This window comes from Musca autumnalis, unplaced genomic scaffold (genome assembly GCF_047663935.1).
Source record: "Musca autumnalis isolate F117 unplaced genomic scaffold, ASM4766393v1 scaffold_2, whole genome shotgun sequence".
NCBI lineage: Eukaryota > Metazoa > Arthropoda > Insecta > Diptera > Muscidae > Musca > Musca autumnalis.
Genome location: NW_027411755.1, coordinates 83,142,083 through 83,159,333, shown reverse-complemented (window position 1 = coordinate 83,159,333; position 17,251 = coordinate 83,142,083). Strand labels below are relative to the sequence as shown.

General features: G+C 33.6%; 1 protein-coding gene across 7 annotated transcripts in view; it reads left to right on the top strand.

Moving 5' to 3' along the window:
- step (cytohesin steppke) overlaps positions 1-16,997 on the top strand; it is a 238,648-nt gene extending 221,651 nt beyond the window's left edge. For 5 of the 7 annotated variants that reach the window (XM_073968149.1, XM_073968145.1, XM_073968146.1 and 2 more), the window contains exons 4-10: positions 1,105-1,203; positions 2,052-2,151; positions 2,233-2,407; positions 11,493-11,698; positions 11,768-11,879; positions 15,716-15,817; positions 15,898-16,997. In XM_073968149.1, the coding sequence (XP_073824250.1) occupies positions 1,105-1,203; positions 2,052-2,151; positions 2,233-2,407; positions 11,493-11,698; positions 11,768-11,879; positions 15,716-15,817; positions 15,898-16,050 (947 nt within the window). In that variant the 3' untranslated portion in view covers positions 16,051-16,997. Of the gene's footprint in view, positions 1-1,104; positions 1,204-2,051; positions 2,152-2,232; positions 2,408-11,492; positions 11,699-11,755; positions 11,880-15,715; positions 15,818-15,897 lie in introns of all 7 variants that reach the window. The other 2 variants (XM_073968142.1, XM_073968144.1) reach the window with 1 other exon arrangement.
- Positions 16,998-17,251: the final 254 nt, after the last annotated feature.

Genomic DNA, 17,251 nt, shown 5'->3' with positions numbered 1-17,251 from the left:
AGAAAATGTGACTAAAACATTCAAAATACCTAAAATCGGTCGGTATGTCTACGAAACGTGCACTGACAAATATCTGGGGAGAAGTTGTGAGCCCAAAGGAATACCAAATCCAAATTTCAGCCATTTATAATGTGTCTTAATGAGGCTAAACCCTTAAAATTAACGAAAATCGGGAAAACCGACAAACGTTTTTAAACTCAACTCTGAAAATATCAATTTTTTATTTAAGACCTTCCTTGAGTAGTTAATTTACTATGTAATCATGTAAATAAATGTTAATGAACTTTTGTGATTGCTGTTTTCATTAAAGCGCATTCTTGTGCCCACCCGCATAAAATGCATACCACAATAACTACAAATTTAACATTAAGTCATTATAAATATTTTAGTCAGCAATGTGCTAAATAATAAACATCAGAGGAAGTCATTTATTTTATATTTACTTCCTGATAATCAATTACATTTTGGCAAACGTAAATTTATCGTTTTCAATAACATGAAATAAATACTTGAATATTTATTGTTATACACGCGTCTGCAGTTAGTATGAAATTTAAGTTTAGTCTATTGCATACAAACATTTTTGCCATATTTAAACAAAACTCATTGATTTGTATGAAGCTGTGAATACTGTTAGTCTGGTTGTTGTATTGTATATACCTACATAATATACATTTCATTCAGAGAAGTCGAAGTTCATTCAAATCTGGCTTCTGACTCATCTTTATGCAAATAATATAGCAATTTTTAATTTATTCAAGGTATTCTCGCTCTATCCTCAAACCTCACTTGTTCCGCTTTCACATTATCATTTTAAACGAAATATACTATGTGCTAATTAAACCACATGCACAGTGTGTTAAATAAATATTGGTTATGTGGTTAAATAATTATCATATAAATAATAAAATACAAAATATACACGCTTATTTTTAAACATTTTATTTTGTCAATAACTTCTTCATGAATTGAAAAATAACTTCGGTGGAGAATATCCACAAACAAGAAACAAGGGAACGGATTTTATTTTGTATTATTTATGATTTCCTTTGATTCCATAATATTAACTCATTTCTCTTCTTCTTTTCTATTCTTTCATTTTAGGAATCGAACACTTGGTTGAACATCGGTTACTACGGCACGATCCACAAGATGTTGCACATTTCCTTTACAAAGGTGAAGGTCTTAATAAAACGGCAATAGGTATGTATTCCCAATAACAAATCTCTATCAATTTGGTGGTGTCTGTTGATATTCATTTCACAGTTTATTAACAACGTCATTGTAAAACAATCAACACCCTATGCTTATGATGATGCATTCAATTGCAATGACAAAAACCACAAGAAAAAAAAAATAAAGTGTAGACGAAAAAAAAATCAAACTAAAGACTCATTTGTACAGTAAAAACAATAGAAGAATTCTTCTTGGCAAATCAAATAAACAAATTTAGCGATACAAGGCCACAATGAGAAGCAATATAAACAAAATACATCAAATAGAATTTACATAGAATATACATACATACATACATACGTATGTACATCTGTAGGTATGTGCATATAAACAAATAAAAAAAAACAGAACAAAACAATCAATACAAATCGAAATTATTATAATAGGTGGTAAATAATTACAAACATTTGAAATAACACAGAGATCCACATAGTCCTGTGTGGAGAATAGAAAAAATACAAATGTATTGATTGATATCGCTTCCAAAAACAGTTTATTGACCTTAACATTGTAGCTTTTGTATGTAAAGATATATAAATATTTCGAATTCTTTGTGGTTTTATCAAATTACTAAACTGATTCAAAGAACTGAACATTTTTTACCTTGCAATGTAATTAATTAAATAAAGCTGATTTCTATATGTTAAATTGTCTTCAAAATACTTGAGCCATATACATATGTAAATAATAACATTTTGATATTTCAAGCGAGTATTTTTTAGATTCCTTTAAAACCCTCAAGAATATATAATTGAATGGCATTATTGTGGTTGTCATGTTATTTCATATTTTTTCTCTCATTTCTTTCATTACAGGTGATTATTTGGGTGAAAATAATGACTTTAACAAAGAAGTTTTAAAAGCTTTTGTGGCATTGCATGATTTTACAAATTTAATATTGGTTCAAGCTTTAAGGTTAGTATCATTGGTTGATTTGTTGTAATTTTTAAAATAAAAAACTCTTTTTTATTTCTTTTCATCTACGATTTGCTGCAGACAATTTTTATGGTCCTTTCGGTTGCCCGGTGAGGCGCAAAAAATTGATCGCATGATGGAATGCTTTGCCCAGCGTTATTGTCAACTTAACCCTGATATATTCACAAATACCGATACCTGTTATGTTTTAAGTTTTGCCATCATCATGTTAAATACATCGTTACACAATCCATCGGTATGTCTTTGTTGTTTATATATGTAGAATATTAAGTGTATATTATTATCCATACCCCACAGCCAATATGATACCATCCTAGGGAGTTTTAGCTAAATTCTCCATAACATATACATATGTGTGTAGGAGTACATGCATAAATCCCTTTAATGCTAATGTTGTGGCAACGATTACAAAGCAGGAGACTTTTGGCCTAAACACTTTTCGTCGTATATCAACATTTGTGGTGTGCATAATTTTGCCATTTCTTCTTATCGTCACTTGGCTGATATTGGTATACGTCTACTTCTATCCTGTTCCCACTCACCTTTTGTTATTATATGACTTTTATGCATGCGTGTGTACTATATCAGCGTGTGCCAAAATTACTTAATTTGAACGTGGCATTTATACATAGATATATGCAGTTTAAACAAAACACATGCTTAGCATCCTATTATTTTTAACATTGCTGTTAAAAATAACTTGTCAGGATATTAAAAACAAGTAAAAAATGTTAAGTTCGGTTTGGCGGAACTATACCCTATACCTTGAAATATTACGAACTAATATCTAATTCGATCTGAACACTTCACAATAAAATACACATTTTTTGTGCAGAAGTTTTTGGATCACTAAGAAACAAATATTGTTGGGGGCCACCGTGGTGCAATGGTTAGCACGTCCGCCTTGCACTCAGAAGGTCTGCGGTTCGAATCCCAGGCCAAGCAACATCAAATTTTCAACGGTGGCAAAATTCCCCCTCAGTAATGCTGGCGACATTTCCTGAGTATTTAAGCCATGAAAAACTTCTCTACAAGTGGTGTCGTAAGACACGCCGTTCGGACTCGGCAATAAAAAGTAGGTCCCATATCATTGAGCCAATATGAATCGGCGTGCACTCATTGATATGAGAGAAGTCTCCCTTGTCCCATCTGGGATGTTTGTGGAACAATTATTATTATTATTATAAGAAACAAATAGATACAAATTTCATAATACTTGAAATCGGGTAAAATATAGGGCTACACCAAACGTGAACCTATGTATGTCCAATATTAGTGGTGCAGACGTTTTTTGGCCACTGGGAACCCTAAATGCCAAATTGCAACAAATGAAAAAAGTAAATAAAAACTTCAAAGTACATGAAATCGTCGTACATGAATGTGTCCACAACTTTTGGTGGAGACAGTTTTTGACTACTTCGAACACGAAATTTGCACATTTAGACAGAAAATTTAACTAAAAAAGTTAAAATAACTGACATCGAAGACGTCGGTAAAATCATGAAAGTACCAGAAATCAGGCGGGACCGTTATATACGGGCTAACAAAAACATGTACCGATATAGCTCATCTTCGAACTTGACCTGTCTGCAAACAGAAGACGGATCTTTCCAAAATTTCAGCGTCCTATCTCAATTTTGGTGGATGCTAGAGTGATTACCACGGAAGGACGGACGGACATTCTTAGATCGGCCCAGATTTTTACCCTGATCAAGAATAGAAATACCTTATAGGGTCGCAAATGATTATTTCAATTCGATACAAACGGAAAAGCAAACTTAATTTACACTCATACTATGGTGGAGGGTGTAAATATCATAAATAAGTTGTGCATGTGAATTCTTGAAGTTGGAGCTCCCATAGTATTTTTGGCTTTTATCCCTATCTAATCACATATCCATACACAGACCGAGCAATTGGTCGATGGAAATGGAAAAAGGATTGAAACAACAGAAGAAACTCTAGGCCTTCTGATGAAAACGCACTTCCCGCAGAATACCATGGTTAACACTGAGGCATCGACGGAATGTATTAACTCATCGGAAGAAGCACCAAAGATCGACAGCTTAATGGTCCAACAAGCCATTTTAAGCTTTTCACCATATAAAGCAGCTGGACCAGACCAGATCTTCCCGGCTTTATTACAGAGGGAAGTGGACTTTATTGCGTCCAAACTGGTCGGGATCTTCAATGCATGCTTAAAACTTGCATACACTCCTATAGCCTGGCAGGAGGCAAGGGTAGTCTTTATACCCAAACCTGGCAAGGCAAGTTATGCAACACCAAAATCTTATCGACCGATAAGTTTAACTTCATTCTTACTCAAAACAATGGAACGGACAGTCGACACCATGATAAAGAGTAAGATCCCCAACGATATGCTTAAATTCAAACAACATGCATACGTTAAAGGCAGATCAGTGGAAACCGCATTGCATGAGGTAGTACACCACATAGAAAGAACCTTCGAAATGAAAATGTACACACTTGCTGTATGCATCGACATCGAAGGCGCTTTCAATAACGTAAGCACCGAGACACTTATCCACTCCTTAGACGAGTTTCAGGTAGACAGGGCCTTAAGGAACTGGATAAACCACATGCTAAGGAATAGATGGATAAGCTGCGGGCTATACGACGTGAAAATAAGAGACAAAGTTGGACAAGGAACGCCACAGGGAGGGATACTTTCACCTCTGTTGTGGGTTACCACCATAAACAGTCTCTTGAGGACCCTAACCGAAGAAGGATTTGACCCAGTCTGCTACGCAGACGACGTTATAATACTTCTGAGGGGAAAGAATCCGAATCAACTCTGTCGTAGAGCAGAAACGGCTCTAAAAATTGCTTTTAACTGGGCCAGGCCGAGAGGTCTGAACGTCAACCCAGAAAAAACAGAATTATGTCTATTCACTAGGAAAACGAAAATGGGGCACTACGAGGAACCAGTTTTTCTAGATAAGACAATAAATATCTCTTGTACAGTTAAATATCTAGGAGTAATTCTGGATAGGAAACTTAAATGGAAAGACCATATACAAGAAAGGGCCAACAAGGCCCAAATATGTTGGTCAACCTGCAGAAGGGCGATAGGCTCAAAATGGGGGTTCAATCCTAGGATGATACACTGGCTATACAGAAGCGTAATTAGACCAATTCTAACCTACGCGTCTGTGGTATGGTGGACAGCCATGGACAAAAAATGCAATGTGGAAATATTGCAAAAGGTCCAAAGAACATGCTGCCTAAGCATTAGCGGAGCAATGAGGACCACACCGACTAGGGCTCTAGAAACAATTTTGTTTGTACACCCAATAGAGATTCAGGTAAGGTATGAGGCAGCCATCGCAGCTGTAAGGCTAAAGTCGATGAGCGAGTGGATCGAAAAGAGCCACCAAAACATATTAAAGGTCACAACGGGTGAATCTATAAATCAGGTAGTATCGGACCGTATACCTGAAACTAGTGAAGTAGCCTTGTGTGAAGTGTCAATACCTGACAGAGACATGTGGATCGAGGGAGCTCTAGCACAGATTCCCGCTGGAAGCTGTGGGTTTACGGATGGGGCTGTGCTAGGGGGGAGAACCGGACTGGGTCTTTATATAATGGAACCGGAAACGGAAATCTCCCTCCGTCTGCCGGATCATAACACGATCCTGCAGGCGGAACTCCGGGCGATAACAGAGTGTCTGCTTTGGTTTGATGCACACACAAGGCCTACCACTGTAAATATCCTTACGGATAGCAAAGCAGCCATTAGAGCTATATCAACCAAGACAGTGAAATCTAGAACTGTCTTGGAATGTATTAAATCTATAAATAATTACTCCCAACACGGTAAGGTAAACATTATATGGGTACCAGGGCATACCGGGATTAGGGGTAATGAAATAGCAAACTCCTTGGCAAAACAAGCCAAGGAGCAACCAACGGTAAGTCTAGAAAACGCTAAGCCGTTTAAAGCTACGCGACTAGAACTAAAGACATGGGCAAAAAATGCACATGTATCCCTCTGGAGTAGTGGAGAGAAGGGAAAAAACACAAAAATCCTATGGGGAAACCCAGACGAGGACAAAACAAAAGAATTACTTTTACTAAGTAAAAAAGATATTAGTAGACTGACAGGAATCCTTACAGGTCACCTAGGTCTAAAAGCGCACCTGCACAAAATAGGTTGTGCAGAAAACAGTGAATGCAGAGCATGCGGAGAGGACGACGAAACGTTGGAACATTACCTCTGCCATTGTCAAGCCTTCACAAATCTGAGAACCCAGTTACTAGGGAATGACATTATACCAGGACTCGACCAAATTAGGACAATCGAGTTCAAAAAGATCAGAGACTATGTAAATAGGACAGAGATCCTAGACTAAGTCAAAAAAAAGGATAATCCTTCCATAACCCAAAATTAGAGCGCACAACAGGCCTACTTATGGCTTAAGTGTATGTCCACATGGGCATGTGGTGATCTAGTATCACCCCTCTTATCAACCTAACCTAACCTAACCATCCCTATCTAATCACTATTCCAAAGAAAGGTATGTGGGGTGTGTCTTCCCACCACCTTTTAATGCTTCTTTATAAACCTATAAGCTAATTTATACATTTTTTAGTTTTGCTCTAATACTAAATCTATAAAATGTAGATATGCGACTAAAATCATAAATAATTTGTGCAAGTGAATTAAAAACAAATGGATCAAAGAATGAACTGTGGGTCAACAACTTCAAGTTAGAGCTCTCATAGTATTTTTGGTTATTTTCCCTATCTACTCACTATTCCAAAGAAAGGTATGTGGGGTGGGTCTTCCCCCACCTTTTAATTTTAGACGTGACTCTTAATTTACCTTTAAGCTAATTTAGACATTCCTTAGCTGTGTTCTAATACTAAATCTATTAAAATGTAGATATGAAAATAAATATTTTGATGTATTTTTAATTTTTGTAAAAAGTCAATAATGCATACTCCCTAATTTTTGTAGTCGTACTAAAGGATCCTTTGCTTGGTCCCAAAACCTAGACAATGTGTATGTTAGAAAAGTCTGAAGACGCTTTCGTTTAGCCTATGTTTCCTTGTTTGGGCCCATTATCCTTTCCCAATGGGCTCTTGGTTGTGATTTGTCAAGTTAAGTTTTCTATCCTAAATAAATTTAAGATATTTGGTTCATTAAAGTGTCCACTAATATTTTCCTGGTGAACGGAAATATTTCTGTTTTTCAGATTTACATTAGATTTAGTTCAGGTCTGGGTCTTCTTTATTTAATATTTAAATTGTATCGAGTATTATGAGATCTTCTGCATGGGATACTGGCTCAAATACATAACTGGATAAGATACTCAGTACCTTTAAATTTTGCGAACGTTCAGTATTAATGTTTGTAAAAATTTAACAAATTCCAGGCTTTTTCATAGGCAAACCGCAGTTCTTTATTTTTACTCTTGTTTTCGTAGTAACGCCTAGAACTGCACACAAAAATAAGAAGATAAAATACTTACCGTTTCCGATAAGATCTCTTCAAGATTGTTAACACGAAATTCAAAGAAATACCGCAATCCACAAACGATTTTTTAGTTTATAAAGTACTAGCTGAACCCGGTGCGCTTTGCTGCCCGACTACGATAAAATATAATGGAATGCCATAATTATATTAACGTTTTTAATATTTTAACGAATAAATATAGGAGATATGAAGGCGTTATATACCTATTCAGGGTTGTTATGGAGCTACTATGGTATTTTTGTATGTTTCAGGAGGTAACACTCCTCCGAAAGCATTTCTGCCTATAAGTATTACAAATGATTTAGATATATCATCATAAAACATCTTAAGATATGGTACTTAATAGCTGTAGCCTTGGTCAATTCCTTCCAAACTATAAGTACTGCTGTAAATAATGATCACTTATACTGACTGCTAGGTCTTCAAATTTTCATTAAAATTGAACATACGTAACAAAAACATGAAATCGACCGAAAATATATACATATGGGAGCTATATTCCTATATGAACCGATCTATTTGTCTAATTTATTTTTAGACCAAATCCCGTCTCACAATCCAAATTTCATTGAATTTGAATATACATTTGAATATACGTGTTTTGTGCATAAAATACAGGAAATCGTCCGAAAATATATATGAGAGCTATATGCAAATCTTAACCGATTTAGATATAATTTCGCACATTTATGTCTAGACCAAATTCCGTTAAACATTCCAAATTTCAGCGAATTTGGACATATATTGCGCGTTTGGTTCATCAAATACGGGAAATCGTCCGAAAATATATGTACACAGAATATCTGCCGAAAATATATATGGGAGCTATATTCAAATCTGCACCGATTCCGATATAATTTGTCCCATTTATTTCTAGAACGAATTCCGTCACGCTTTCCAAATTTCAGTGAAATTGGAAATATTAGTGTGTCCAAATCTGAACCGGCCTCGATATAATTTATTTTTGGAACAAATTCCGTCAGACATCTCAAATTTCAGCGACATTGGACACATATGGCGTGTTTGAAGCATCAGATATAGAAAATCGGCCGAAAATACATGTAGGAGCAATATCCAAATCTGAACCCATTTCGATATGATTTGGCACATTTATGTCTAGACCAAATTCCGTTACGCATTCCAAATTTCACCAAAATTTGACATATATAGCGACTTTGGTGCATAAAATACAGGAAATCGGCCGAAAATATATAAGGAGCTGTATCCAAATCTGAACCGATTTCGATATAATTTGGCACATTTATTCCTAGACAGAGTTCTGCATATATAGCGTGCTTGGTGCATAAAATACAGGAAATCGGCCGAAAATATATATGGGAGCTATATTCAAATCTGAACCAATCTCAATATAATTTGGCACATTTATTTCTAGAACAAATTCCGTCAGAAATTCAAAATTTCTGCGAAATTGGACATATATAGCGTGTTTGGTGCATACAATAAGGAAGTCGGCCGAAAATATATGTGTATGGGAGCTATATCCAAATCTGAACCGATTTTGATATAATTTGGCACATTTATTTCTAAAACAAATTCCGTCAGAAATTTAAAATTTCAGCGAAATTGGTTATATATATCGTGTTTGGTACATAAATAAGGAAATCGGCAGAAAATATATGTATGTGGGAGCTATATCCAAATCTGAACCGATTTGAATATTATTTGGTAAATTTATTTTTCATCAAATTCCGTCACACAAACAATATTTGGAGATTGTATCTGTAACACTTCTAAAGATATTTGCATACAAAATCTAAATTTTTTGGAGGTACCTCCGGTTTTGATTTTATATCTCCAGATCAATGCGAAATTTCAAAATATGATATAGCCTATTTTCATTCCAGGCCATGTAGCAATGTACGCTAAAAATTTCAGTAAGATCTGTTCAGCGGTTTTCGAGTCTATAAGGCACAAACAAACAAACCAACAAACGTACAAACAAATTTCAATTATATATATATATATATATATATATATATATATATATATATATATATAGATTCCGTCACACATTCCAAATTTCACTGAAATCGGGCTCATATAGCGTGTTTGTGCATCAAATACCTTAAATCGGTCAAAAATATATATGGAAGCTAAATTCAAATCTTAACTGATTTCGATATATTTTGGAACATTTATTTATAGGCCAATTCTATGACACATTCCAAATGTCATTGAAATCGGACAATATATGTGGGAGCTATATCCAAATCTGAACCGATTTCGATGTATAATGGAACATATAGTTATAGACCAAATTCCGTCACACATTCCAAATTTCATTGAAATCGGACATGTATGTATAGCGTGTTTGGTACACCAATACTTGAAATCGGACGAAAATATATATGGGAGCTATATCCAAATCTGAACCGATTTCGATATAGTTTGGTACATTTACTTATAGGCCAAATTCCGTCACACATTCCAAATTTCATTAGAATCGGACATATATAGCGTGTTTGGTACATCAAATACTTGAAATCGGACGAAAATATATATGGGAGCTATAGCCAAATCTGAACCGATTTCGATATAGTTTGGTACATTTACTTATAGGCCAAATTCCGTCACACATTCCAAATTTCATTAGAATCGAACCCATATAGTGTGTTTGGTACATCAAATACTTGAAATCGGACGAAAATATATATGGGAGCTATAGCCAAATCTGAACCGATTTCGATATAGTTTGGTACATTTACTTATAGGCCAAATTCCGTCACACATTCCAAATTTCATTAGAATCGGACACATATAGCGTGTTTGGTACATCAAATACTTGAAATCGGACGAAAATATATATGGGAGCTATATCCCAAACTGAAGTTATTTCGATATATTTCGGAACATTTAGTGATAGGCCAAATTTCGTCCCACATTCCAAATTTCATTGAAATCGGACATATGTAGCGTGTTTGGTATATCAAATACTTGAAATCGGACGAAAATATATATAGGATCTATATCCAAATCTGAACCGATTTCGATATTGTTTGGTAAATTTTGTTATAAGCCACGTTCCGTCACGCATTCCAAATTTCATGGAAATCGGACATATATAGTGTGTTTGGTACATCAAATACTTGAAATCGGACGAAAATATATATGGGAGCTATATCCAAATCTGGACCGATTTCGATATATTTTGGCACATTTATTTTTAGGCTAAAATCCATCACACATTTCAAATTTGGAGTTTGTATCTGTAACCGTTCTATAGATATTTGCATACAAAGTTTAGATTTAAATTGGAGGTACCTCCGATTCTGGTGCTATATCTCCGGATCAGAGCGGAATTTCAAAACTTTTTATAGCCTATGTTACTTTCAGGCGATGTAGTAATATACCCTGAAAATTTCAGCAAGATCGGTTCAGCGGTTTTTGAGTCTATAAATTTCAAACAAACAAACAAACAAACAAACAAACATACAAACATTTTTCTATTTTATATATATAGATTAAGGCATCTCAAACCATGGTTTACCATGGTTTGGTATAGAAATTTAGAACTGATATCTGGTCAGATATACATATGTTAAAGATGGACTATGCCATTAACTTCTTACTTATGGCTAGAAAATTTTTCACATTTGGTACCGAGAGCTCGTAAAGCCGTACATATATATTGTTTTCAAGAAGTCGTGGCCTCAAATCATATGCAACTTCGTGAAATATGTAACCGATTTTTAAAGTTTTCATATTGTAGGGAATTTGAATATACCATGTTATAAAAATTTAATGTTAATATTATAATTAACTAATGTTTAACAACAAATCTTTTAATTTGTTTCATTAGGTCAAAGACAAACCCACTGTTGAACAATTCATTTCAATGAATCGCGGTATTAACAACGGCGGAGATTTGCCTCGCACCCTACTTGAATCTCTATACGAATCAATACGAACGGAACCATTTAAAATACCCCAAGATGATGGTAATGATTTAATGCATACCTTCTTTAATCCCGATAAAGAGGGTTGGCTATGGAAACAGGGTGGCAGGTAAGTGATTTCGAAATATTTGTAATTTAGTATTGAGAATGATATTAACCTTTTTAGTATGTTCTCCAGATACAAATCATGGAAGAGGCGATGGTTTATATTGAACGACAATTGTTTATATTATTTTGAATATACAACAGATAAAGAACCCAGAGGGATAATACCATTGGAAAATATATGTGTAAGTATAAATACGTCTTGTCAGCGGGTTGTGCAGTTTTAGTATTTTTTGTTGTGGTGTATTGGTCTTCTACTCCTTGTATTGCTTGCATTCCTCTAATCATAACCGTATACATATCCCAGCCTTAACAGTCTGAACTCTGTTGTTTCTTTAACCTTTCAACATCCACAAACAATCGATTAACTTTGTCTCGTACTTATGTCGGAATATGTTCCATAGTATAGCAATAATTTGATGCTTTTGATATCTCCTTCTACCAAAATTCTTCAAACCCTCTACATGCGAGATTCCAAGTATAAATAAATTTCGTACATTCAGTCAACTAAATGGTGCAAACTTATTAAAATTCCATTCGAATTATATAAGAATGTGCATGTGGATGAATAAAGTAGTCGCATATTTTTCATAAAAATACCCAAATAAAGTTGTTTTTTAAGATAGAACTTATTGAGGATCGTATTAAAAAGAATAAAGTCATATAAAAAGAGCACCAAGGACATTAAATATTTTTTTTCTCATATCAATGAGAGAATTTGCAGGCTCTGTTTAGAGTATATGAGGAAAAGTCAAAATTTTTTAGTTTCCATGAAGCCAAGGTTTGCATTATTATAATACGCGAACTATTGTAGTTTACCAGTAACTATGACTATTGCTGGATTAATTTAGATGTTTTTGTACAAAGCTCAAAAATTTAGCAAAAAAATTTAATTTACGTGGTAGTTACGACCGCGTAAAGGAAAAAACATAGGCAAAAACACGTTGAAGCTAAACAGGTTTTTTACATTGCTATTCGATTTCTGATTAAACCATTCAAATGACGGACATCTGTCCAAAGTAAAAGTTGGAGAATACAAAATGAAGATTACACTTCTAATGTATCACTTTCCAAAATGTCCACTGCATCCACCTTTTATCGATGCTGACATTTTGAAGCCGGATTTCAGGTGTTTTTTGTATTTTTTATGTAACTGGGACGCGCATTCGGATATTTCGAAAAACCAATTATAGGATTAAAGAACTCGCGATTTCGCATAATCTGATATGTATACTGAGTATGTAGCCCACACAGCAGCAGAGTAATCTACTGCCAAAGGCCAAAATTTAGTGCGATATATTTTCTAAAAAATCTTTTTTTTAGGTACAGTATTTACAATATCGTTTTGAGTGTGCTGGTACCCCGCGATATTTTAGTTTTTTGACGATCCGGATCATATGAATCACAGATCGTAAAAATCCATCTACTAGAACGGCGGAAATGGCTACTGCAAAAATTGAAAAATTTGCGAAAAATGTTTTTGAAAATATCACGGATTAAATCGCGTTTTCTGTGGATCGTTTCCTTTTCAATGAAGAAACTGACACATCACTCGAGTTTTTGCGAAAACAGTGGTTTAAAAAATTTAGTGCCATGGGAGCTTTATCCGATTTATCCCAAAAATAGTGTGTGATGCTACATCCACGGTTCTTAATGGATTTTATCGAAATAGGTTTAGAACGATGTATTTTTTCATGGATGATAGTGAAATCGGATGCGCATAAAAAGTGTATGCACTTTGTGCAAATTATAAGCGTTATACAGTTTGTTGCACACTAAACTGCAGATGATGCTACATCTGAGCGGCCAAAGTAAATCCTAGCAAATGTGTACAAATTAAAAGAGAAGAATTCGCTGTGTTATTAAACCGCATGCGCATAAAGTGATTTTGAGGATTTCGCGTTTTACACGCATTTCAAAAAGAACATTACTCGATACAGTTTTATTTCAAGAGTATACCCCATTAAAAGGAACCCAACATTTATTTGAACGATACCCATATCTTCCGCTAGATGTTAGTGTGTATTCGAGAAGTGATTGGAATAAAAAAATCGATTTTTGCGTGAAATTTCTCTAAAATAGAAGAATAACTCCGACAAATGTTTCCTACATTTTTTCAACTAACTCACAAAATAAATTTTAATAAATCTTTTCTCTTTCAAAAATTTTTCTCAATATAATGATTAGAGTCTTTTAAAGATTTTTTTCTTTTTATCAGAATTGAAACCGCCATAACTTTTGCGCGCAACAACCAAATTTAGTATCTCGAACAGATTTAAGAATGGGATTTTTTTCCCAATCTATGTACCAAAAATCTTTCGTGTAGCTTAAAAAAAAAATTTTAATTTTTTTTTTTTTATGGAAAACTAAAAAAATTTGTCTTTTCTTCATATACATTTTTCAAATTACATATGTATGTCTACATAACGAATAAAATGAATATAAAAAGACATGAAGTATGTCTGTCCCATCTTTTTATTGATCCACAATACATGTGTTTAATTATGCGCCATTTAAAGAAACGTTTTTATCTAAAGCTTATATGTATGCTCATATATTATTTGTAAAATAATGGGATTCATTTTTATGAAATTCGATTTGATATCCAATATATTTAACAACAGTTGGTAAATTTGTATAAATCAGCTAATTTTCTGTTTTGTGAAGTCAAATTTTTGTATACCATTCTCCGTTCTTCTTTTGCAATCTTTTTATTTAATTTTATGTCAAAAACATAATTTTTGTTACTTTTGACTCGGCGATTAGGAAACACACGGTGTTCTTGAATTTAATTGAAGAAACCAAAAAAATCAATGGAGCGCTTTTTAAATAAATCGAGATTCAAGTTGACATTTTTAACGGTTTTTTAGGTTTTCACGATTTTGCTTGGAAACCGCAAATCCTATCGAAATAGGACTAAAGAAAATGTTGCAGTTATGAAAATTCTCTACAAGATTGACTTTTATAATATTTTCGTAGTTTTTACCCTTATTAAGATATAAAAGTTCAAATTAGGGCAATGGATTGACTGTATCGCCTCCTCATAAAACAAGGGCATGACTGCAATTTCCCAACTTAAACTTATATGTCTCAAAAATGGTACAACCTAGGAAAAAAAGGGTTTGCAGTTTTCAAGCTAAATCCTGAAAACCTAAGAAAAAAATCTGAAAGTTGGATCTTAACCTCTATATCTCAAAAATGGTAAAACATAGGAAAATATCAATTAGCCGATCTTGTACAGAATTTTCCCTGCTACAACAATTTCTTTAGTCCCATTTCGATAGCACTTGCGGTTTCCAAGCAAAATCTGAAAGCCGAAAAAAGCCTAAAAATGTGAACTTTGATCGCGATTTAGTAAAAAATCCATCCAGCGATTTTTTCATTTTTTTTTTTTTTGGATTTCTCTCATCTATAAACATTGCTGTTTCAGAATCCCCAAAAACTTCGCAGGTGTAAGCGGTTTTCATTTGAAGTTAGTTAGGGCGCACCATACGCGGCATTGTTTTATAATGAGGCGATACAGTCAATCCATTGTCCTAATTTTAACTTCTATATCTCAATAACGGTAAAAACTACAAAGATATCATAAAAGTCAATCTTGAGAGAATTTTCATGGCTACAACAACCCTTAAGAATGCCAACTTGAATCGCAATTTATTTAAAAAGCGTTCCGGCGATCTTTTTGGTTTTTTGTTTTTTCTCATCTATGAACATTGTAGTTTCAGTATCCGCTAAAACTTTCCAGGTGTAAGCACCTTCCATTTAAATTTGGTTCAAAACACCTTGAAAAATATCAACGGTATTGAAAAATAACCTTAAAATTCATCGTTGATTCGGCTATTATTAATAACATTTAATAACTGCATTGGAAAATATGTATTCTTCAATAACTTAAATATATTGACTTCCTTACATCTGCTTGTTATTACAAATCCCCTTTCCCGTTGGTTGGTCCAGTTTGTGAGCATGGGAACCGAAACTCTTGGAAAAAATTCTATAAACCTTATTGCTTTGTTTACAGGTTCGAGAAATTCATGATCGCAGTAAACCCAATTGCTTTGAACTCTTTGCTACTGGTGGAGCAGAAATCATTAAAGCATGTAAGACTGATTCGGAAGGCAAGGTAATTAAATAATTGAAAATTAAAATGTTTTTTTCTGACCCCCATTTAAAATATGAACTCTTTTCTTTACACACATTTAGGTTGTTGAAGGCAAACATAGTGTTTATCGCATGTCCGCTGCCACAGAGGAAGACCAACAGGAATGGATAAAACGGCTAACACAATCCATTAGTCACAATCCATTCTATGATATTTTAGTACAAAGAAAGAAAAAAGCTTTAAGTAAAAGTTAGTATTAGCTTTACAACAATGCAATAGGAACACGAAGAACAACAACAATACAAACAACATTAGTGGCATCCACAACCATTATATTATCCACAAGAGCAGTAACAACCAACAACACACCGAACATACCACAACAACACTGTCATTTTTCATTTTATTTTTACATCAATACAAAATTGTCTTAAACAAAAAAGTAAGGAGGAAAATCAACTCCAGCAACAAGAACTCTTCGAAACGAATTGAAAACAAAAACCAAGTGCAAAAACAAAATATTATATAAACTTTATTATTAATTTTATTATTTTTTATAGTTTAGTTACATATGTGTATATCCTTAATTTTTATTGTAATTCTTTTTTGGGATCTCATATGAATTTCGAATACCATTTCTATAATGGACACGACACACGAAAAAAGAAAAGAATACGCGAGAAACCACTTCATATTTAGCAAATGAAGCTGAGAAAATTTGTCAATTTTGAACGTAGTAATTGTTTTTATTTGTTAATTTTTTCCTAGATGTTTGAAATGAATTTAAAGTTTTGTTATTAAATCTTAGCTTGTTTGAAGAAGAAAACATTTCCCTGCTAATTCATAATTTGTCTATTGTCTGAATTATTATTTGTTTAAAAATAATTTATTAAATTATTCCGTTTTGTTTTTGATTATTCTGTGTATGTAATAACGTTTCTCTTTTCACGCTTAATTGTATTGTATTTTTGGTGTCCCTATTATTTTTTCGTGTATTGAATTCAATGTCGTCCTTTATATATAAATATTAAATGCTATTTTCCACTATTGTTTAGCAATTAGTTTAAATTAAATTAATTGCCATTCTCTTTTTGATATTGTTATATCCTTAAAAATATTCTCTAAACTTTAGAAAAGGTCTTTAGATAGAAATATTTCTCGTAAATAAAAAACAAAACAAATTTGTATTTAAAAAAGAAAACTGCATATTTTTTATTTTAGAAGATACCAAGAAGAATACTACAGAATTCGAGTTTATGTTGCTTATGTTTCCCAGAATACCAGAATTGAAGTATTTCCGCCTATATTTTAAATGTCAAAAGAGATAACAGCTGAATTTTTCAAATTGGGAAAAATACAATTTCACATAAGACTGTAAGAAATTTTACTGGACCTGTGGACTAGGTACCGCGTTTTTAATAAATTAAATTACTATTATTAGACCAGTACAATAAT